Here is a 21437-nt window from a genome sequence, read left to right as displayed (position 1 = left end):
CCCCCCCCGGGCCGCGGGCGCCGCCGCTACCCCCACCCCCCTCCTCGGCCGGCGGCCGTGACCCCGGCAAGTGCCGGCCCAGCGCCCTGCCGCCTGCAGCGCGACCCCTGGCGGCTGGGAGGGCCCCCTGCACCAAGAGGCTTCCCACCACCTAGCCAGCGCCTCTGGACGCTGACCCCGGGCAGCCCTGGAGTCGGCGTCTTCTCGCTTGCTGCCCTGGGTCCTACAGCCGGATGTGGTGCGCATGCCTGGGAGAAAGTGACGGTCTCCACTAGAGGAACCCAGGTGGCTAAGCTCCCCGCATTTCCAGGTTTAGGACACACTGCATTCCCCTCAGAAGCTCTCAGTTCTCTTTTCTGGAAATGACATGAGCTTTGCAAAGAGGAAGAGTGGAAACTAGGACTGTAGGGTGTGGTGCAGAGTAGTGGAGGTGGGGTAACTGAGGAGGGCATCACTCCTCACACTGTGCAGGGTGGGCAAAGAGCAGAGGCCCAGGCAGCCAGAGCACTGGCAAACACGCAGAAAGGCAAAACCTCTTCAGAACATGGTTGACAGGCAACGATCTGTTGGATTAAAATTCTCAAATAAGTGGAGATGTGGGGGGGTGGAAGTGAATCATGCATAGGAAGCAAGAGGGAATGGAGGGCGACCCTGACACCTAGAGACAGAGGCTTGTCTAGGTCCTGGAGGTATAAATGACCCTAACAAGCGAGCCAAGACCTACATGGAGTTCCTAGTTGTTAAATTCTCTCTTCTCTGAAACCTTAGTACTGAGGCCAGCTACCCCAGGAAAGCTGGGGTCATTCCACCAGAAAAATCAGACCTGTGAACTCAGCCAGCAGCCATCTCCTCAACCACAATGCACTTCCAGGCCTCAGGCTAAGGGAAGCAACTTGTCTGGCCAGTCTCCTGATGCAGCAGAGTCCTAGACAAACTTGAGGGCACAGGACATGTCTTCCTGCCATCGTGGAAGCTTACACCCTTCACAGGTCTTCGTGTTCAATCTTGGATACAAACTGTGAGGCTGGGGCCCTTCCACAAAGCACGATAGTACTGAAAAGATGCAACATGCTTAGCAGATAAGAGGGCCCCTGGCTCAAGAATTTCCTAGATCCCAGCCACACCCCAAACAGCAGCCAACCACACCAAGGGTTTGACAGGATTTTTTTATTAACATATAATATATTTAATAAAAAATAATATCCACTCTGGCTCTTTTCCTCCATTGCAAGGAGAAGAGTAGTGAGGAGGGGCTGGCACTGCCCACCCCTAGGCATCTGGGTAAGCCCTGCCTCTGGGGTTCCCCTCTACCCCTGCTTTCCAACAGGCTCTGACCTCCAGACAGACGTTTTTCAAAGTTACAAGTGCTTTAGGCCCTCCCTTGGGCTCCCCCAGGCCTACCCATTGTGCAGAATTCAGGGGCCACCTGGACAAACCCCTTGCTTTTTCTCATTCTTAGGATCCTTTGTTCATGTTAGAAAGAGAACACGGGGGCAGAGAGTGGAGTCGTTACTGGCCAGGGGAAAGGGAGGAAAGGGACAGTGACGGGAGATGGGGCCGAGAAGGATGGTGGCGAGGTTCCCTCACTGTAGCCGGTCACTGCGGAATGAATCCTCTACAGCAGGATCGGGCAGCAGGGCACAGGGGTCACTCAGCATGTTTAGCCCTTCCAGGCCCAGTGGCTCCATGCGCAGCTCATCCTCCAACCCAAGCCCCAGCTCCAATCCAGTTGCTGACACCTCAAAGCCAGGCACTCCGGCCAGGGCCGCTGCAATCTCCTTGGAGAATCCTGGGGAAGAGTCTCCTGTGGGCAAGAGATAAGTAAGGACCGCAAACCTCATGAACTCCCCCAAGACCCCTCCATTTCTTATGTTGGCAAAGGTATCACTCCTTCCCTTTTATTTTTTTTAAATATTTTTTTAGTTGTTGATGACCTTTATTTTATTTATTTATATGCGATGCTAAGAATCGAACCCAGTGCCTCACACGTGCCAGGCAAGTGTGCTGCGGCTGAGCCCCAACCACGGCCCCACTGCCTTCCTTTCACTGCCGTCACCACCCATGCCCACTCACCTGTGAGGACAATGTTAGGTCCTGAGCCATGGCGGGAACAGTGGGTCAAGTTCTGGTGGTTGAGGGTGTGAGGGTCCTGGGGGCCACTCACTGACCCCTCATCCCCTAAAAATCCAGGCCCTTCAGAAAAGCCAGGGGGATCCAGCACCAGATTGGTTGATGGGGTCTCCATGCTGAACTGCTCCAGCTAAAGACACAAAGACACATCTTGAAAAAGTAGGCTTCAGAACAGGACGTCCCTGCCTGCCCTTGCCCAGACATGTTAACATGTCCCCTTCACCCAGCAATCTTCATCCACCCCAGGAACAGAGGCAAAGACAGAGGAGGTTGGCAGCAAGCAGAGCAAGAGAAGCGAGCACGGGGCCCGAAGTAGGTATGGGCACCGTACCTGCTGGGCCAGAGCATATGCATGCCAGGAAGAGAACGGGTCAAGGCAGGAGTCATCAAAGAGCAAGCTGAGCAGAAACAGGGGGGCAGGAGTAGGGGTCAAACGCAGGAAGACAGGAGCCCCAAGCTGGCAGTGCTGTTACCTGAGACAAAGGGAGACCCCTTCCTCTGGATGTCGTAATTCAGAGATACCACTCAGGCCCCCCGGACCCACCCCAGCCCCTCTCCCTGCTTCTGAGCTAGGAGCCCGAGTACTCACATTTCCCAGGCTGAAGTCACTCACTGGCCGGTGGTGAGACTGTTGCCCGTGCCCAGTGGACCCAGGTGGGTACAGTATTCCATAATGTGGCTGCCTGCCTGGGGGTTGGCCACCAGAGGACTGCACTAAACAGGCCTGAGCAGGTAGCCCTGGCTGCTGCAGAGGCTTTGGGGTGGGTTGCTGGGTGGGCAGAACCAGACTTGGAGGGCTGTATGGGTAGGGGGGCAGTCGCTGGTCAGTAGACAGTTTACTGGTGTCCAGGGGGACGCCCTGAAAAGAAACAAGAAAATGGAGGAAACTTAGCCCTCCAAGAAAAACTCATAGAGCTTCCCATTCTCTAAGCTGCAGCCACCCTCAATGCAAACATGATAACGCTCCATGTTCTCATGGGCACCCCTGAGCTTGGTGGCAGTAACTCAAAAATGCATATTAGGATTGGGACTGTGGCTCAGTGGTAGAGCGCCTGCCTCACAAGTGTGAGGCACTGGGTTCAATCCTCAGCACCGCATAAAATAAATAAATAAAGATATTGTGTCCATCTACAACTAAAAAAATATTTTTTAAAAAAAGGCATATTAGAATGGAAGTGCTGAGAGAGGTTAACACTAGGGTAATACTGAACCTGCTCCAGAAATGAATCCTTCCCCACACTGACAGCTTAAAGGTGGTCAGTAATCAAGTACTTGTGACACACCCTCACAAGTGCCTGTTAACACCGAGTGCAGGTGAAAGGGTTTGTTCTGAAGACTGAAGAGGCCAGAGGAAGTGGAAGAGAAAGAAAGGAAAAGCAGAAAAGGAGGGAGGAGAGGTTCCTTCCCTCCGCCACTGAAATCACGGAGCACCTGTGGCCTGGCCGTGGTCCTAGAGGAGAAGGCAGAGATGGAACCCAGAACACACACTCCAGGAGACAGAACGGAGGAGGAGGGGAAGGAAGGACAGAGGAGAGGGAAAAGAGAGCATAAGGGTGAGAAATAGGAGCAGAGATGACAAAGAAAGAAAAGAGTAAGGAAGGGTGGGGAGGAGGGTAGAGCTTAGTACTTTAGCGCTGAGGAAAAAGTCCTAAGTTCTGAGTCTGCAGTTCTAGTTCCAACCTGCCAGGTGAATCTGGGGAAGCCACCTTCACTGGGGCCTAGAGGCCCCAGTTTCCTCATCTGTAAAGTGGAAAGAGACTGAGCTCCACGGTCAGAGAGTCTCTGATTCTACGAATTCTAAGAAAGAGGGGAAATGGGAGAGGCGATGGGAAAGGACAGAAGCTCGGGCAAAAAATAAAGAGACAAGAAGAGTGAGAACAGAGAAAAGATAAAAAGAAGAGGATAAGCTATCATCTGCCAAGCACAGGCCTGGGCTGGCAGGCACGGTGCAAAGTACTCCATGTCCCTTACCGCACTCGATGCTTACAAAGCCCATCTTGTTTTACAAAGGAGACAACTGAGACACACAGAGGTTGTCAAAGGGGACTCCTAGGAAAGGCAGAGCCAGGATTTGAAACCAAAGGCTAACCCTGGGGTTCGTAAGCAAAGAGGAGACAGACAAATAAAAGATGTGGCAGGTGGAGGACACACAGGGGTAGCAGGGGATAGATGAGACAAAGGGTGCAGAAAGTAAGGGGAGGAGGTATCTGAGGAAAGGAGGGCTGGAGGGAGAAACTCTGCAGGAGAAGGGAAGAGGAAGGGAGACAGACGTGTGGGGAAGCAGCCACGCATACCTGAGTGATGGAAGACAAGGTGGGTGACATTGTTGGCGAAAACTGTTTGGGCAGCTGCTGTTGGGACCTTCTGGCATCCGCTGGGCCCGCGGGCAAACTCAGGGGGCTGAGGGGGACACGGCGGTGACGGGGGGAGGCCCCAGGGGTAGAAGCTGGGTAAGGGGGAGTGCCCAGGATGGGTGAGGAAGTGGAGGAAGAGGAAGAGGAGGAGGAGAGGGCTGGGGCACTGAGTGATGGGTGGCCCAGGGAGGTGGTGGGCAGTGCATGGCGGGTCAAGGAGGAGGCAGGCAGAGAGGGGTGACTGTGGGAACCCTGGAGCTGGGGCTGAGGACTGCTCAGGGAAGCCTGGAGGTTGGGATTGCTTAGGGAGGACTGCAGGGATGGGTGGCTGAGAGGTGAATGAAGTCCTGCAGGCACAGACAAAAAACCAGAGATGACAACATTACTGATGAGAACCAGGCTCCTTTCCACCTGGAATGGGTTGCAGTGACCGGACTATGAAAGTGGCAACACAATGTCCTTCCTGTTCTGTTCCTGCCAGTGAGATTGGCACAGCCCACCTGGGGGTGGTTCTCCATCTTCTTTGTAGGAAAGTCACACCTACCAGTTCTCATAGGCTGAGAATTGCAGTACAAGGATCCGGGGGTGCCGGGTTGCTGGACTGGTGGGCATTACAGGATCCAGCTCAAACCTCCCAACCCTCCATCCCTCTAGACAGGCAGCATCTGGTGGGCACATACACAGCCAGGAAAGCCACTCACCTGGCGCATCATAGCCCGGGCCCAGGCCCAGACCTCCACTGATGCCCAGGTGAGTCATGGTGTGGGTCAAATTGGAGGTACTATTGCCCCCACTCAGGCTGGGATAGGCTGTCTCTTCAGGGTCCAGGGAAGTGGGCAGCGGTGGAGGAAAGTGCAGGTTGGTGAGGTCAGGTAAGGAGCCCCCAGTGTTCATGGCAGCTGGGAGGACAGGCACATTGGCAGGCTGGTCAGGAGATGGAAAGATGCTAGGGGAGGGAGAGAAAAAGAAAGAAAGGTGTAAATGGAGGGGAGGGAGTCAGGGAAGAGCACAGATCCATCTTCCACATCGCCCTGGACTTCCCTCCCTGGCTCCTATTCTCAGGCAGCCTTATAAAGGAACTTACTTAATTCCAGGAACTTCACAGGACCGAGGTCGCGAGGAGGATGAGGACAGCTAAGGAAGAATGTGGAAAATGAGGACAGAGCTCAGGAGGGAACTCTAGAAGCCTGCCCATGGGAAGGGAAGAGTGGATGACATCCAGTGGCCCACACCTACCTTCTTAGCATCCCATGGTTTCAGCAAATGTTTGTCATCTAGCAAGTTCTCTTCAATAGCAGGGACTTGAAAGAGAAAGACAGGTGATGGGGAGGCTGGAGAAGGAGCCAGGAAGGCACACAAGAAGCAGAGACAGGCAGAGGGAGTCCTGTGTCCTAACCCTGCATGAAGTCTCCAATGCCAGCCCAGAAATTCTTTTGGCATTTTGTCCCCACAATGTGTTGAAGAACACATACCTTTGGAGTCTATTTCACCATCCAGAAAACCTGCAAGGGATGCAGCGGAGTTGGCCGCAGCCCTCACTTACCAATCTGATTCTATCAAAACCTCACAGCTGCTCCCTACCCTGGGATTTGGCCACTTACCCCCTCGACGGCCTTGTACGACACTAGGAGGTGTGGGTCCTGGATAAGTGTCCTGGGGGTTGGGGTTCATCACACTTGTGTGAAGGGCCGAGTCAGAGCTTGTCCTGTTTGGGGAGTAAAGAAGCACTGGCAGGGGGCTGGGGTTGTGACTCAGCGGTAGAACGCTGGCCTAGCACGTGGGAGGCCCTGGGTTCCATCCTCAGAACCACATAAAGATAAATAAAATTAAATTAAGAAAAAAAAAAAAAAAAGAAGAAGCAATGGCAGCAGTAATGATTTTCCCAGTGGCCCAGCCCTGCCCAGCAGGGGAGACACTAGATGGGCTAGAACAGTGTGGGGTGAAGCAACAGGGCCCCAGAAAGTGCAGATTAAAGAAGATATGGCCTAAATAAGGCAAGGGCCATCACCTGTTGAGTGCAGATGGTAGTCGAAACAACTGCCCTTTCTCGGCAGGGAAATTGCTCCAGGGCATCATCCTGGGGTAGAAAAACAGTGAGGAGGAGGAAGAATACTGGTGGCGACAAGAAAGCAGACATGGGGGCTGGGAATGTGAGGCAGCCCCGGGGGAGAGAGAGGACTGGGCACCAGAATCATTCTTAGCTCTTTCTGGTTCTTCTGATGCCTATGACCCATGAATCCCTTCCCCCAATCAATCTAAGAGATCTGGAAACTTCTCCACTCCTCTCTGCCAGGACAAGCTGAACAGGAAATTTGGAGCCCAGAGCCTCTTTTGGACGTGAGTGCTAGGGCTAAGATGGAGAGTGGAGGGGTTCAGAGATCTAATAGTTTCCCCGCACTGTATCTGGCACCCACCCTTGACAGAAGGCAGCCATTTTCACCTGTCACCCTGCCTTTCTCCCCTCCCCCATACATACACACGCACACACACACACACACACACACACACACACTCACTCACACACACTCACACACACCCAGCTTGGCTCCAGTTCTATTGGTCCTGCTTTGGCTACACATGTCAACACGCCAAGACTGGACTCTGATCACCTACTCCTGCTGCCCCCACCCTCCCAGCTAAGCCAATATAGGAGGAGGTACTGATGAAACCCTAGTCCAGTATCCCAACCCAGCCCCAGCTCCTTCAGAAAGTGACAGTGGGCAGGGGACTGCCTGACCTGGACTCACCTTCGCCAGCTGTTCTCTGGAGGAGGAGATAAGTAGGCGGGACTGTAGGGAGAACTGTCAATGTGAACAGCAACAGTTAAGGAAGAAGATGGAGAGTGAGTAAACAGAGCAGCAGGAGATCACCAAGTATGAGAATAGCCTCAGCAACTTTAGCAAGACCCTGTCTCAAAAAAGTCAACCAATGGAGACAGTAGATAGTTATTTCTTTCTTTTTGGTACCAGAGCACTTTACCACTGAGCCACATCCCCAGCCCTTTTGTTGTTGTTGTTGTTGTTTTTTAATAACTTTATTTTTGTATGTGGTGCTGAGGAAGGGACCCAGTGCCTCACGCGTGCCAGGCAAGTGCACTACCACTGAGCCACAATCCCAGGCCCCCAACCCTTTTTATTTTGAGATAGGGTCTCACTGAGTTGCTTAGAGCCTTGCTAAGTTGCTGAGGCTGGCTTTGAACTTGCGACCCTCCTGCTTCAGCCTCCCAAGCTGCTGGGTTACAGGTGTGTGCCACTATGCCTGGCTAGATAGCTATTTCAAAACACACATAACCTTTCTCTTTCTCTTCAAGTGGCAACAATGGGGTCAAAGAATGAAAAGAGACTGGGGATGTGGCTCAATGGTAAAGTGCTTGCTTAGCATGCATAAGGCCCTGAGTTTAATCCCCCATACTGGAAAGAAATTAAAAAAAAGAACAGAGCTTGGAGCTGGGTATGTAGCTCAGTAACAGAGTCCCTGCCTGGCATTGGCAAGGCCCTGGGTTCAATCCTCAGTACTGTGTTTAAAAAAAAAAAAGTATCAGGCATAATGGAGCTAGAACAATCTAGGAGACTGTCTGGGCAGGACTTAGGGGAGACGAGTGTATGGGTCTCTGAGACTGAAATGAAACAACAGAAACGAAGGGATCAAGCCTTCCTTAGTCAGAGCATAGGGAGCCCACTACTTGTGCAGCAGACTGAGCCAAAGTGAGGACAGCTGAGACCAGCCAGAGAGGAGGGCAAAGCCTTAGGAGCAGCAACTCCTGACACATTGACTGTGGTCACTTTTCATTGAGGCAGGGTAAAGGTGAGCTCCTGGAAAAGGACGGAACCAGACAACATTTAACATCTCTTCCTATTGGACGTGATGGCTCGTGCTTGTAACCCCACAACTCAGAAGGCTGAGGCAGGAGGATCACAAGTTCCAGGTAAGCACGAGTGACTTTGTAAGACCCTATCTCAAAAAATAAAAAGGGCTGGGGTGTAGCTGAGTGGCAGGGAACCCTCAGTACTGCGAAAGTAAGTCTTGCTACCATGCCTCCCTGAAGAACCCCTTCCCACTACCTCCCAGACTCCCTGTCCTCTATTAAGGATATGTGGCGGGGATATCGGCGGAGTGGGGACACCATTCTTCGGGGGTCGCGCTGCACCCGTTCCACCAGCCCATGGTGCCGAGTACTCCGAGATGAATCCAAAGGTGAGTGGAGGGGGCTCTGCCAAAAGGGACAGGTGAATCAGCAGAGGAAGCAGAGGAACCTCCACCCCTCCCTGGCTGATGTCCACTCACCTGGAACTCGGCCAGGCCACAGCCAATCTGGTTAACATTGGGCAGAGAACCACCATAATGGGAGCTTCGTGTGTATGCCAGTCGCAGTTTTTGGGCCTGTAACTGAGACATGAAGGACAAATGGGAATGTCAGGGAGACTCCTGAGCACTGTTCCCTTTGGCCATCTGTGCCATCCCTGTCACCAGGATATGCTGCTGCAGCTTTTAAAGTATCTGCTAGGGAAAAGGGAAAAAAAAAGAAAAGCCAGTGCTAGGAGAAAGGCCCACAGAGACCTGGTGCAAACAACCCCACCAGCCCTTCTACAGCCTACCCTCATCAGTGAGATCGCCGCTGCCTAGCTCAGTCAGCATCAGTCTAAGCAGAGTCCCTAGGGGCTACCAGGGACTAGTCACAGAGATGGGTCCTATTAGGCACTTCTGGTTTCATTTCCAGATATATCCAGGACTAATTAGAAGGGCAAGGTCACAGGTGGATGTCATATAGATCCATTACTGCCATCCTCTTTCCTTCACACTCAAAGAGAACACAGGCTTCTAGGCTATGCCACTTGCCCAGCCAAATCACAGCCTGTACCTCCCAAACTAGAAGATCCAGGAAATAATGGCTTTCCCCACTAGAAAAGCAGAATACTTCCACTGGATCCTAAGGCCCCTTAATTGGCAGGGAAGCCTAGTGAATGGAGGTAGGAGGGGGCTCAGGAGCCCACTCCAGCCTGGGCCAGAGCCACCTCCCTGGCCCTTACCCCTATTTCAGAGAAATAAGTCTAGGACAGAAGTGATACACCATATCCCTCAGCTTGACATGGATTTAGCCTGCCTGCAGATTTGTGTCCTCAGTCACTACCACCAGACAAACAGACCCAGAGCAAGGCCATGGGGAGGAGAACAGCTGAGGATGGTAAATTCCAAAAGCTTCCAGGATCACAGTGTTGCCATGTAAGCCTACATCAAACCGAATTCCTGTTCTAGGAGCTCAACCCACTGAGTTTGGTGGGCACTGTGCTTACCTCTGGGTCCTTCAAAACCACTGTTAATAAATATGGCAACCCTAGCCTCTCAATAGAACAAATACGGCCATATCTGATTCAAATGAGCCCTCCCAACTGGCCAGGTAACAAGCTGAGCCCCAGATCTCTCATTGCTAGTTCAAGATTTTTAGGTCCCCAGGCCCTGGCCATGAATGTCCACTAGACTTTTCTACATAGCAGAAAAGAATCAGGAGCGAAAAGGCAGGTAGAAGGTCCTTTTGATGAACCAAAGCACCACAAATAGGAATCCCAGCTTTGAGTTTCTCACAGCCTTGTTTGCACATACAAGCCCTAAGATCACACCATGCCTCTGCTAGAATCCTGGCCCAGAGGGCAGAGCTCTCAGCTGAAGATGAGCCCCTCTCCCATCTTCTCTCTCTACCCCTATGATCAAAAGTTCCTAGAGAGCAGTCAAGCGTTAGAGCATAATCCTCATAGTAGATAGAGTGGGTTATGCAAGCATATGCCTGTGTATGTACACACACACACACACACACACACACACACACACACGCCTCCCCACCTATCTTTTTCTGTTTTGGCTCTCATAATCTAGGGCACATGGTCCCTAGAGACTCAGAGGCGGAAAAACACAAAAAAGACTAACAGAATCAAGGAAGAGGCACACAAAAATACAATCAAGAGTCACAATCATTGATAGATGCAATCACAAGGAGCATTGAAATGCGACACTTATGTCCACCATCTCCCTTTAAATTTCTTCCAGTTCTTTGCCATGAGGGAATCACAGCAAAATCCTCTCACCTATTATTTGAGAATAATGTGTCCCTAAATTAGCACTGCATACCAGCTGGGCAAACTCTTTTGACAGTGGCTCCTTGGACATCCAACCTTGGTCAGCAAGAAACCAAGGCCAGAGGGGCTTCAGAGGCAGCTTGTCAGAGACCCGAAAATTCTAAGAATTTCCTAGGAGTGAATATACCCCCCTCATGGGGGACCCTCCGAGGCACTCCAGAAATTGACCCACAGGGCAGCATCTCCCTAGAAAGTCCAGCAAATCATCGGGTTCTATGCAACCTAAAAAGAAAAAAATCAGTTACCCAGTTTTGGGATTCAAAACTCTACTTTTCCTTCAAGGCGGCCAGGGCAAAAGATGGAGCACCAGCCTGTGAGCAGTGGACCTCACCTTCACTCACGTCAGGAAACCACAAGAAGTACTTGAAAAAGGAAGCAAAGGGACGGGACGCAGGAGGGGACTTCCTGCCCCACTCTACCCAACACTGCTCCTTCAAACCACTCAAGGGGCCCTTTCCCGTAGATACCAAAGTGCTGAGAGCGGCACAACAGGGCAGAGACCAGTCTAGAGAGCACAACCTCAGAAGAGCCAAATTAGGGACAAGCAGTCCATCCTAAAATCCATAACCCAAGATGCTTCAGTGGAGTCCCCAAGGGGACTCCTCCAGGCACGCACAAGGACTCCCCACCTCCCCTGGACTTCGGGGGCCCATCTTCCCTCTCGGCCCATCTCCGTCTCACGTACTCGGCCCCCAGTCGCACCCACATCCCCCACCTCTCCTGCATTTCCATCTCCCGAGCAAAATTCGTCTTCCAGTCCCCTCGGCCCTCAACCCGCGCCTCCCAGACGGCGGCGCCCGCCGCCGTCGCCTCAACCCTGTTCCGCCTCCAGGGCTGCGGCTCCCGCCCCTGCCCCGCCTCTCCGCTCCGTAACTGCTCCGCTTCGCTCCCGCTCCCCGGCGCGGCCCCTCACCCGGGTGGAGCCGATGTCCATCATCACCTCCTCGAAGGCCGCCGTCTCCTCGGCCTGACGCTGCTTCTGCAACGCGATCTTCTCACTAAACTTGCGCGGATTGGAAGCCGAGGCCGTGGCAGAGCCGGGCCCGTTCGCCCCCGACGTCGCCATCTTCCTCCCGCGTCCCTCCCCGCCACCTTCCCAGTACTAGCCACGGCCTCCGCCGCGGGCGCTGGCCAGGCTCCCCCAGCAGTAGCCGCCGCCGCCGCCGCCTCCGCGAGCCCCGCGGCTCGGCTCCTGCCTAGTCCTGACCTGCGGCGCGTGGCCCGCCGGGACTGGTAGTTTGTTTACGTGACCCCTTCACGCCCGCAGCCGCGCAGCACGGAGAGGAAGCGGACTGCATCTCCCGGCAGCCCCGCGAACGCCGGGACCCCGAGGCGTGCCCCGCCCCCCGCCCCCTCCCCGCGCGGGGCACGCCGGGAGGAGTAGTTCCCGGTCACTCACTCCGTAGCCTCAGAACGCAAAGGGGAGAGGGATTTAGAGAGGAAAGGAAGAGGGAGGGAATGAGGGGAAGGGAAGGGGTGGAGACAGGGAGGAAAGAAGGAAGAGACAAAGCAGAAAATTTTGGGTCATTTCAGGAAAGAGGACTATTGGAACTGAGTGAAAAGAGTGAGACAACAGCTGTAAACATCTGGGACGCAGGTCTTCCAATCGGCTGGCCATATATGTGCCCACCCCTCTTCCAAGAGAAATGAATCCGATACCACAGAGATGTATAGAAACATTTTTTTATTTGGGTAACATGTCCCAAAACAGGTCAGTTAGTAAAATAGATTCTACAGAATATGGCCCTATGCTCAGTACCCCCTCCCCCCAAATGACCATTCTCCCTTGGGCTCCTCAGGTATAAAAAAAGTTTTGGCAGCTCAGTGTTTATCATTGGGCATGAGGCACCATGACCACGTTTGTATCCTTAGGGTGCAGCAGCTACTAGGTGGCCGCAGCCCTCCCCTCACCCAATCCATCCCAGCAAATATTTCTGCCCCACACCAGATTCTGGAACCAAAATTAAGAGCAAGTAGGTCTTCTCCACTGAGGTGCTGGGTAGGACCCCGTGCCACATCACTGTGCTTTGAGAAAGAGGGAAAAGATTTGTTTGGCACTTTAAAAATAGAGGAGTGATTGGAGCTGGAGAGGCCAGAGAAGTTATCAAAACTGGCAGGGAGAGACCATTTGGCACTAGTCCACTGGAGGAAGGGAAGGAGAAAGATATGAAAGTAGGAGGTAAGAAAAGTAGGAAGGATCCACTCCTAGCAGCAGAGCGCTGAAATGAGCTTGAGCCAACAGGACACTGACCCTGGACCTCTCCCTACCTTTATTACACAGTAGCTGGGTGCCTGTCGCCAGCATTCCCAGTGTCAGCTTATCCCTATTTGTAGTGTCAGACTTCTGATCTAGCAATCAGGGTCTGTCCCAATCCTAATATCCCCTGATCATATCTCTGGTGACTTGGCCATATCATGTTCCTTAGGCCAGCCTCTTCTCTGCCCACTTCCCTCTCATTAGTCATAGTTCCAAAGGCTACATCCCTACCTTCCAGAGAACTCTTTGGTCCTCAATACCTCCTGTCCCCATTCCTTCCTATTCCTTACACACCAGGGGAGAGGAGGGAAGACAAGGGCACCTGGTAGTTAACTTCCCCTGCCCCTTTCTTGAAGTCCCCTAGATTTGGACAAAGAGCAGACCAGTGAGAAGAGCAAAGCCTGCTAGGAGCAGAATGACCTTGAGGATTCTCTGCTCAGAAGTGGCCAGCTCCTGGGGCAGGATTTCCAGGAAGGTGATATAGAGGAAGGTGCCAGCCGCCATACCCTCCAGCACAGACTGAGCCAGCTGGTGCAGAGGCCCAGCAGACTCTGCCAGAGCTGCACCCAGCCCAATGCCCAGAGGTGTCATGCATGAGAAGAGAATTCCACAGCCAACCACCACCTGCACTCGTAGGTGGCTCTGCAGCAGCCGCAGGGACAGGCTGACTGCCAGGATACCCTTGTGGAGCAGCAGAGCCAGGCACAGTTCCATGGCCCGAACCCGGTCTCTCTGCAGCCCCACTGCCAGCCCCTCAAAAACTGAGTGCAGAGCCAGGGAAAAGACCAGCACACAGGCACGCAGGGCTGAGGGGGCTGCCAGGGCTCCACTAGCCTGTGGAACCCCTGGCCCATCATGCCAATGCTGGGGCCCACCATTCACTGTTCCCAGCAGAGCTCTTGTCTCCTCCCGATGTGGTGGCCCTGACTGCTCCTTGTAAGCCAGCGTGATCTGCTCCATCACCAGGACTAGGAAGAAGCCCATGGCCAGGATGAACTCTTGCAGGGGAAATTGGAGCTGTGGGCAGAAGTGGCAGGAGAGAGGTGGAGTCAGATGCAGAGTCTGATGCAGGTGCACTTACACAAACGCAAAGTCCCACACAGACACAGAGCCACTCTTGGTCGTAAAACGATGAAGTTATTTGGTGACAGACATAGAATAATAAACATGGATATGGTGTCACACACAGTGTTATATGTAGACCAAAGGATCTCAACTTTGGCACTATTAACAATTGGGCCAGAAAATTCTTTGTCATAGAGCTGTTAGGTTCACTGTAGATTGTTCACCCACCAGATGCCATCAGCAAGCACAATACCCCTTCCCAACCTAGCTGTGGCAACCAAAAAAGTCTCCAGACATTACCAAATGTTTTCTGGGGGCTGAAACCACCCCCAGTTGAGAGTCACTGATGTAAATATACACAAAGTGTCACCTGTAGACACACCAGCCCACCTTAACAAATGTTCACATGAGTGTCCCAAGACATTCAGGCTTGTATAGTCATTTAGCCACAAAAATACAGAAGATTACATCCAGTGTTACTTCCTTAGTCTTAGTGGGGGAAAAGGAAATGGAGGAGCTTGGGATGACTTCCCTGCATTACTACCCAACTGTCTCAGTTTTTCCTATAATGAGCTTTCTATGACTTGGATTTGATCATTCTCCACATCCCAATTCCTCAGGGTAAAGCCTTTTTGGTTAGCAATTCTAGGCCCCCGGGAATTGCCTCCTACACATCCCATTCCTGAAGTAACATTTATCTACAGCCCTTTGAGAGTGGCAGGAGTGATGATGGCTCCTGGAGCACTATTAACTACTTGGCAACTGGAACTAGGAAACCCAAAGCGTAAGTCAAACACCTGATAACAGGTTCCTGATACTGTCTCAAGGGGTACAGGGGCCACACAGGGTCTGGTAAGGAGTAAGGAACACACAGAAAAAGATAGGCCCCATAACAGAATATCACAACTCGTAGGCTCACATACCAAGAGCCTTGCACACAGTCATGGAATGACACATGAACAAATCCACATAAACCATGGACCAGCCCCAACACACTGGGTCACATGCTAGAGGCCAGTGCTCACCGTCACATGCAGTGCCGCCAGTGCCTCATCTATGGCAGCTAGGTAGTCAGGCAACAGGTCCAGGAGACAGGTGGCCAAGAATACACCTCCTGCGAAGCAGCTTACTAGACTCAGGACTTTCTGGCGTGAAGCTGGGCAGGAGTGGGACACGGAGGGGAATGAGCAAATGAACCACTTGCAGGCCCCACTACTCAACCCAAGTAATGGTTACTTCTGCCTTCCCCTCCTCCTTAGGTCACCTCCCCCAGCCCCAGAACTCAGCTACTCCAAATATCCACAAAGGCAGGGAAAGGAGAGGCTCACCAGAGGTTTCATGGTTAGCTCCCGGCCTGCGCAGCACACAGATAGGTACCAGACTGCAGAGGAGGGTGAGCACCAGCAGCAGCACCAGGGCCCCCAACTTCACCTCTAGCCCCACAGGCACCGAGGGCTCCGAAGCCACTGCCTCTGGGCGCCACACCAGGAGCTCTGGCTCTCCCCAGGGCCCCATGGTGGTTGTGATAGTTCCAATGACTCTCAGACCTAGGAAGATAAACCAGACTGGGTGGAGAATGGTCACTCAGGAAAAAAAGGGGCCAAGGAAAGGGGAAGGGAGGTCAGCAGAGTGCAGTTCCCTCACTCCAGCTACTCTCCGGCCTTCCCCAGCTGGGGGTGACTCATCCACTCCTGTACCAGGAATATTCCTCACCCCCCACCACACACCTCCAACTCTCTCTCCCAAGTGACCTGTTCAGGAAGCCAACAAGAGGGAAACTGAGGCACAAGAACGCCAGTGTGGATATATATCATCTGGAGCCCCCAGAGAACCCAAACAGGACCTGGAGCTGGGGTCCCCTAGGAAGGTAGAAGCCAGCCTCCCCCCACCAGCTCCAGAAAGAAACAGGCGAAGAGAAGGGGACTTGTGCGGTGGAGAGGAGTCGGCAGGCTTCGCGGGCCACCTGAGCAGAACGGGACCGTGCTGAGTCGCGCTCTCGCGCCCCTCTCCCCAGCGCCATCCCCGGAAAGCAAAGAGCGAGCCACGGGCAGGAACGTCTGGCCGACGGCCAAAGGCCAGGGGCCCCGGGGTCGCGGACCGCGCCGACGGCAGGGAGGGCGGGGTCAGAGGTCGCCAGCGTCGCGGGAAGCAGATGAAGAGGTGGAGCTGGGACCCCGTCTCCTAGGCCCCGGGAGGCCTGGGCGGCAGATCTCCACCCCGCCCCGGGGAGCCCGCACTCACCTCGCGAGGGTCTCACGACATGGTGTACACTCGGTTCCGGCCTCGCGTCGGGAATTCCCGCCCCCTCCTCTCGGCTGCCCCCTCCCCCGCCGCCGCGTCCCCGCGCCCGGCTGCCAATGACAGCGCCGGATGGGCGGGGCCCGGGCGGGAGTGACGTGGGGCCGGAGAAATCCGAGCCCGAGTCGGTCGGGGGCGGAGCAGGCGGGGCGGGGGCGGAGCAGACGGGGCGGGGGCGGAGCAGGCGGTGAGGGGCGGGGCGAGTGGTGAGGGGCGGGGCGAGCGGTGAGGGGCGGGGCGAGTGGGAGCGGGGCGGGGCCGGGCGCGGTCCTGGGGATCCGCAGGGCGCCTGCCGCTGGCGAGCCACGGAGGCCAGAGGGAGGTGGGGACCCTGCGGGCAAGACGGATGTCCCGTCTTTGCCCCGCACTCCCAGGTCTTCCGTCCCACATCTCTGGGGCTATCTGATGGGCTAGGGCCCAAAGTCCCCTTGTCTTACCTCCAAGATTTCAAGACCCCATCAGTGCATTCTGGCGCCAAAAGGAAATCCTTCCTCCCTGGGACAAATTTTTCTTTCCTGCCTTACCTCGCCAGCACCCATGAGGGGCGAAAGGGTAACGGGAAAAGCGAGGAGAAGACATGTCTTGAGAGTCATCCCTTCCAGAGGACCACTGGCCCAGCTGACTTGGGCACAGCCTCCTTCCTTCTCCCAGGCGTGGAGAAGCGGAGGGCCCAGTTCAGGGGTTGCTGAAACCTATCCACTGAACACCCTCTCCAGTTCACTGTCCCGGCTCCCATTCACTTACCGTGCCTCGGGCGTGGCGCCAGGTTCCCTCCAGCCTCATCTCACACTCTCCTACCGCTCTCCCTCCGGCCCTGCTGGCCTCTTTATGTTTTCTGTTCCTTGAATGCACTAAAGTGTTTTCAGCTCAGGACGTTCACTATTTCCTCAGCCTGGATCCTCCTGGCCCACAGACCTGGGCCATGAGTGTCCTCTGCTGTCCTTACATTGGGTACAAAAAAGGAAAATACAAAAGAGGACTCAGCCTACTCTTTTTGGTAAAGGTGCAAGAGCCTCATTCCTTAAAAAGGGACAGAGTGATGCCTCAGATAAGGCTGTAGATGTGGAGGCCAGCAATTTCTCTAGGGGGAAAGAACTTCTAGAGGAAGGGTGTGTAAAAGAAATAAATGTATCAAACTCCAAGAGCGAGACATAAGTGAAACGGGGCCATATTTTACCAATAATCATTGCTGTTCCACGTTTTTGTTAGTTGGTTCTTTTTTGTTTTGTTTTTGGTACCAGGAAATGAACCTAGGGGTGCTATCATTGAGCTTCATTCCTAGCATTTTTTTTGGTGGGTCTGGGGATCGAACCCAGAGCCTTGGCATGTGAGGCAAGCATTCTACCAACTGAGCTATATCCCTAACTCCCATTCCTAGCATTTTTTATTTTCATTTTGAGACAGGGCCTCCAAGAGTTGCCAAGGACGGCCTCAAACTTGCCATTCTCCTGTCTCAGCCTCCAGAGTCCCTGGGATTACAGGGGTGAACCACCGTGCCAGGCCTGTTAAGATCTTAATTAAAAAATAAATGTTGGGCAGGGGTTCTGGCTCAGTGGTGGAGGGCTTGCCTAGCATGTGTGAGGCACTGGGGTATATTCCTGGCACCACATAAAGATAAACAAATAAAATAAAGGTATGGTGTCCATCTACAACTAAAAAAAAACTTTAAATAAAAGTTATTATTACAGGCAACTCCAGATTGTTCAAGGAAATATTACGCATGCTATGTTTTGATTATGGCAAATTATACTTTCAAGATTATTGGTAAATGGGCTGGGGAGGTGGCTCAAGCGGTAGCACGCTCACCTGGCATGCGTGCGGCCTGGGTTCAATCCTCAGCACCACATACCAACAAAGATGTTGTGTCTGCCGAGAACTAAAATATAAATATCAAAATTATCTCTCTCTCCTTAAAAAAAAAAAAAAAAAAAAAAGATTGGTAATTACCATTACCGGGGTTGTGGCTCAGTGGTAGAGGATTTGCCTAGCACATGTGAGGCACTAGGTTCAATCCTCACCACCACATAAAATAAATAAATAAACAAAATAAAGGCATTGGGTCTATTTAAAAAATATTTTAAAAAATATTATTAGGGGCTGGGGATGTGGCTCAAGCCGTAGTGCGCTGGCCTGGCATGCCCACTGCGCTGGGTTTGACTCTCAGCACCACATACAAACAAAGATGTTGTGTACGCCGAAAACCGAAAAATAAATATTGAAATTCTCTCTCTCTCTCTCTCTCTCAAAAAAAAAATTATTAAAAAAATTTTAAAATAAAAAATATCATTGGTAATTAGTAAAATTAACAAGGAATCATGACAGACTGAGGAAACATGAATTCTAGTTAATTTATATACATGTAATTTAATTTTATGTATTTTTTATTTTTTAAATTGACATATAAAAATTTTATATATACCCAAGTACTTGGCACACTCCTGTAATCCTAGCTATTGGTGAGGTTGAGGCAAGAGTATTACAAGTTTGAGGTCAGCCTCCACAATTTAGTGAGACCCTGTCTCAAAATAAAAAACAAGCCAGCGCAGGCCTGTAATTCTGAAGCCAGATTTAAAGTTAGGTAGTCAGTGTAGTTAGGAAATGGGGTCTAATATCGAGTGAGATCTAAAATGGAGGCCATGTTGAGAATGAATTCCAGGAAAAGTTGAACAACTCTTGGAATGTTAATGAAGTCCAGGAAAAGCCCAAGGCCAGAGCCCATCCCAAAGAAGTGTTAATGAACAGCCCCCAGCAAACTTGAAGATGCTGACTCAGAAGCGCCCAGATTACTTGTTTGGCCCACCTGTGTCCCACCTCTCGGGCCTTCCCACCTACATTCCATCACTGAAAGAACTATAAAAATGGGAAACAACCGCACTTCCATGGATTCCACCTCTTGGGTCCCCTTCTTCCTCCGGGAGAAGTCTTTTCTGATGTCCTTTAATAAACTTCTAATTTCCACTCTGACCTTGCCTCAGCGTGCTTCTCTGGTGTTATTCTTCAACATTGGGGAAGCAAGGACTTGTCACCGGTCAGCAGCAGTATAACAATTCTAGCTGCTCAGGAGGCTGAGGCAGGAGGATCATGAGTTCAAAGCCAACCTCAGCAATGACTAGGCACTAAGCAACTCAGTGAGACTCTCTCTAAATAAATTACAAAATAGGGCTGGGGATGTGGCCGAGTGCCCCTGAGTTCAATTCCCAGCACCAAAATAAATAAATAAATAATAACTAAAAAATAAAAAGGAGCCAGATACAGTGGCACAGTCCTATAATCCCAGCAGTTTGGGAGGCTGAGGCAGGAGGATTGCAAGTCTGAGGCCAGATTTAGCTAGGCCCTAAGCAACATAACCCTATGCAAACTTGCCTCAAATAAAAAAATAAAAAGGGGGCTGGGGTTGTGGCTCAGTGGTAGAGTGCTCACCTAGCACCCAGTGAGCAGTGAGACACTGGATTTGATCCACAGCACCACTACCAAAAAAAAAAAAAGAAAGAAAGAAAAGAAATAAAGATATTGTGTCCACCTACTAAAAAATAAATTATAAAAACAATAAAATAAGGAGCTGGGCTTGTGGCTCAGTGGTAGCACGCTTGCCTAGCATGCATGAGGCACTGGGTTCGTTTCTCAGCACTACATACAAATAAATAAAATAAAGGTCTATCAACAACTAAAAAAATATTTAAAAAAACAACTAAAAAATATTTAAAAAATAAAAAGAGTTGGGCTGGAGTTGTAGCTCAGACGCAGAGCACTTGCTAGCACCACATAAAAAATAAATAAATAAAATAAAAGTATGCTATCCATCTACAACTACAAAAAAAAATTTTTTTAAAGGGATGGGGATGTCACTCAGTGATAGAGCAGCATGGGGCTCAATCCCAGTACCAAAACAATGTACATATATCTATGGTGTACAACAAGATGTTTTGAAATGTATATATACACACAGAATTTGAAATGGCTGAATCAAGCTAATTAACAAATCCATTACCTTACATATTTGTGACAGAACACTTCAAATATACTTTTAGCAATTTTCACATGTACATCAGTATTAACTGTAGTCACCATGTTGTTCAACAGATCTCTTGAACTTTACTTTAATTTGATATGTGATTTAAGGAAAGTTATTCTCCCTCTGCAGAGCTTGATAATCAGGGAAAGAGGGAAGTTAAACTAGCAGATGATGACAGTTTCCTTCCAGTTCTAATATATTCAGAAACCTCCTATATTTTCCACTTAATCATCTCTGCACATTAGGCCTCAGGAAGCCCCTCAAATTGCATTTAACCACCTCCCTTGCTCTCTGAAAGATCTAAACAAGAACATATCTGCTTTCGTAGAGCTATGCTTCAATCTCAGAAGCCTGCTTTGTCTCTTTACTACCTGACCAGGATGAAGAGATGAACAGGAAAAGATATAATTGGGAAATTTGAGAAAGCCCAGTAAGATAGTTTAATATAATGTGAAGAATGTTAGTTCAGGTATCCAAATCTTGGTTCAGGTACTTACAAAGAAACCTTGAGGAAGTTAGTAACCTCTCTGTGTGCTCTGTGTTGCTATGAAACTCATGTCAATAATGTGAAAATGTGACCATATAATAGCTGCTCAATCAATATTAGCCCTTTCCTGTTTTTATACCCTAAGCCTGTTTAAATCTTCAGAGGGAGAATCATACCATAGCTCAGTTGGTAAGTTGCTTTTCTTTCATGCACAAGCCCCTGGGTTCAATCCCCAGCAGCACAAAAACCCGAAACTTTCGTGCCTTGCTTACCCAGCTACCTTATATCTGGAGTACTACTGGGAGGCAGGCAGATGACAATCATAGCTATATCAGTATGGCTCTTTCATTTTACTTGAAGTGATTCCTGGACCATCAGACACTAGATCCAAGAAAAAATAAATTCAATTGGTATTATTATTTATCTGGTCATGAACTATTTTCTAATTGTCTGTTCTCATGGATAAAACTGGCAAAATATCACCTGCTCTATTTGCCTCTGAGTTGTTGTAGATTAAATAAGAATAGTGTTTATGAAAACAGTTTTTTAACTATAAGAATGCAGCCAGGCATGGTGGTGCACTCCTGTAATCCCAGCTATTAGGGAGTCTGAGCCCAGCCCAGGCAACAAGTGGAGAAATGGAGTCAAAGTGCCTCCTTCTCTCTCTCTCTGTCTCTCTCTCTTTTTGTACTGGTGGTTGAAGAGG

General features: G+C 51.1%; 2 protein-coding genes across 3 annotated transcripts; both read right to left on the bottom strand.

Annotated features, from left to right (window-relative positions):
• Positions 1-1365: 1365 nt before the first annotated feature.
• Crtc2 (CREB regulated transcription coactivator 2) lies at positions 1366-11801 on the bottom strand. 2 transcript variants are annotated; one of them, XM_077790979.1, is made up of 14 exons: positions 11526-11801; positions 8769-8870; positions 8581-8694; positions 7232-7296; positions 6493-6561; positions 6086-6189; positions 5957-5986; positions 5721-5785; positions 5569-5618; positions 5186-5430; positions 4425-4831; positions 2720-2989; positions 2074-2260; positions 1366-1804 (listed from the first exon to the last, which is right to left on the bottom strand). In XM_077790979.1, the coding sequence occupies exons 1-14, from the start codon at positions 11676-11678 to the stop codon at positions 1584-1586; spliced, it is 2082 nt and encodes a 693-aa protein (XP_077647105.1). In that variant the 5' UTR covers positions 11679-11801; the 3' UTR covers positions 1366-1583. The 2 variants fall into 2 exon arrangements, with proteins under 2 accessions (XP_077647105.1, XP_077647106.1); XM_077790980.1 differs by lacking the exon at positions 5957-5986.
• A 478-nt stretch (positions 11802-12279) lies between these two features.
• Positions 12280-16243, bottom strand: Slc39a1 (solute carrier family 39 member 1). The gene is made up of 4 exons (XM_026412934.2): positions 16176-16243; positions 15263-15481; positions 14960-15090; positions 12280-13886 (listed from the first exon to the last, which is right to left on the bottom strand). Exons 2-4 carry the CDS (start codon positions 15447-15449, stop codon positions 13230-13232), a joined length of 975 nt encoding a protein of 324 aa, XP_026268719.1. The 5' UTR covers positions 15450-15481; positions 16176-16243; the 3' UTR covers positions 12280-13229.
• Between the last annotated feature and the right edge of the window lie 5194 nt (positions 16244-21437).

Source organism: Urocitellus parryii, chromosome 11, assembly GCF_045843805.1.
Source record: "Urocitellus parryii isolate mUroPar1 chromosome 11, mUroPar1.hap1, whole genome shotgun sequence".
NCBI classification, from domain to species: Eukaryota; Metazoa; Chordata; class Mammalia; order Rodentia; family Sciuridae; genus Urocitellus; species Urocitellus parryii.
This window is presented reverse-complemented; position numbering and strand designations above follow the sequence as displayed.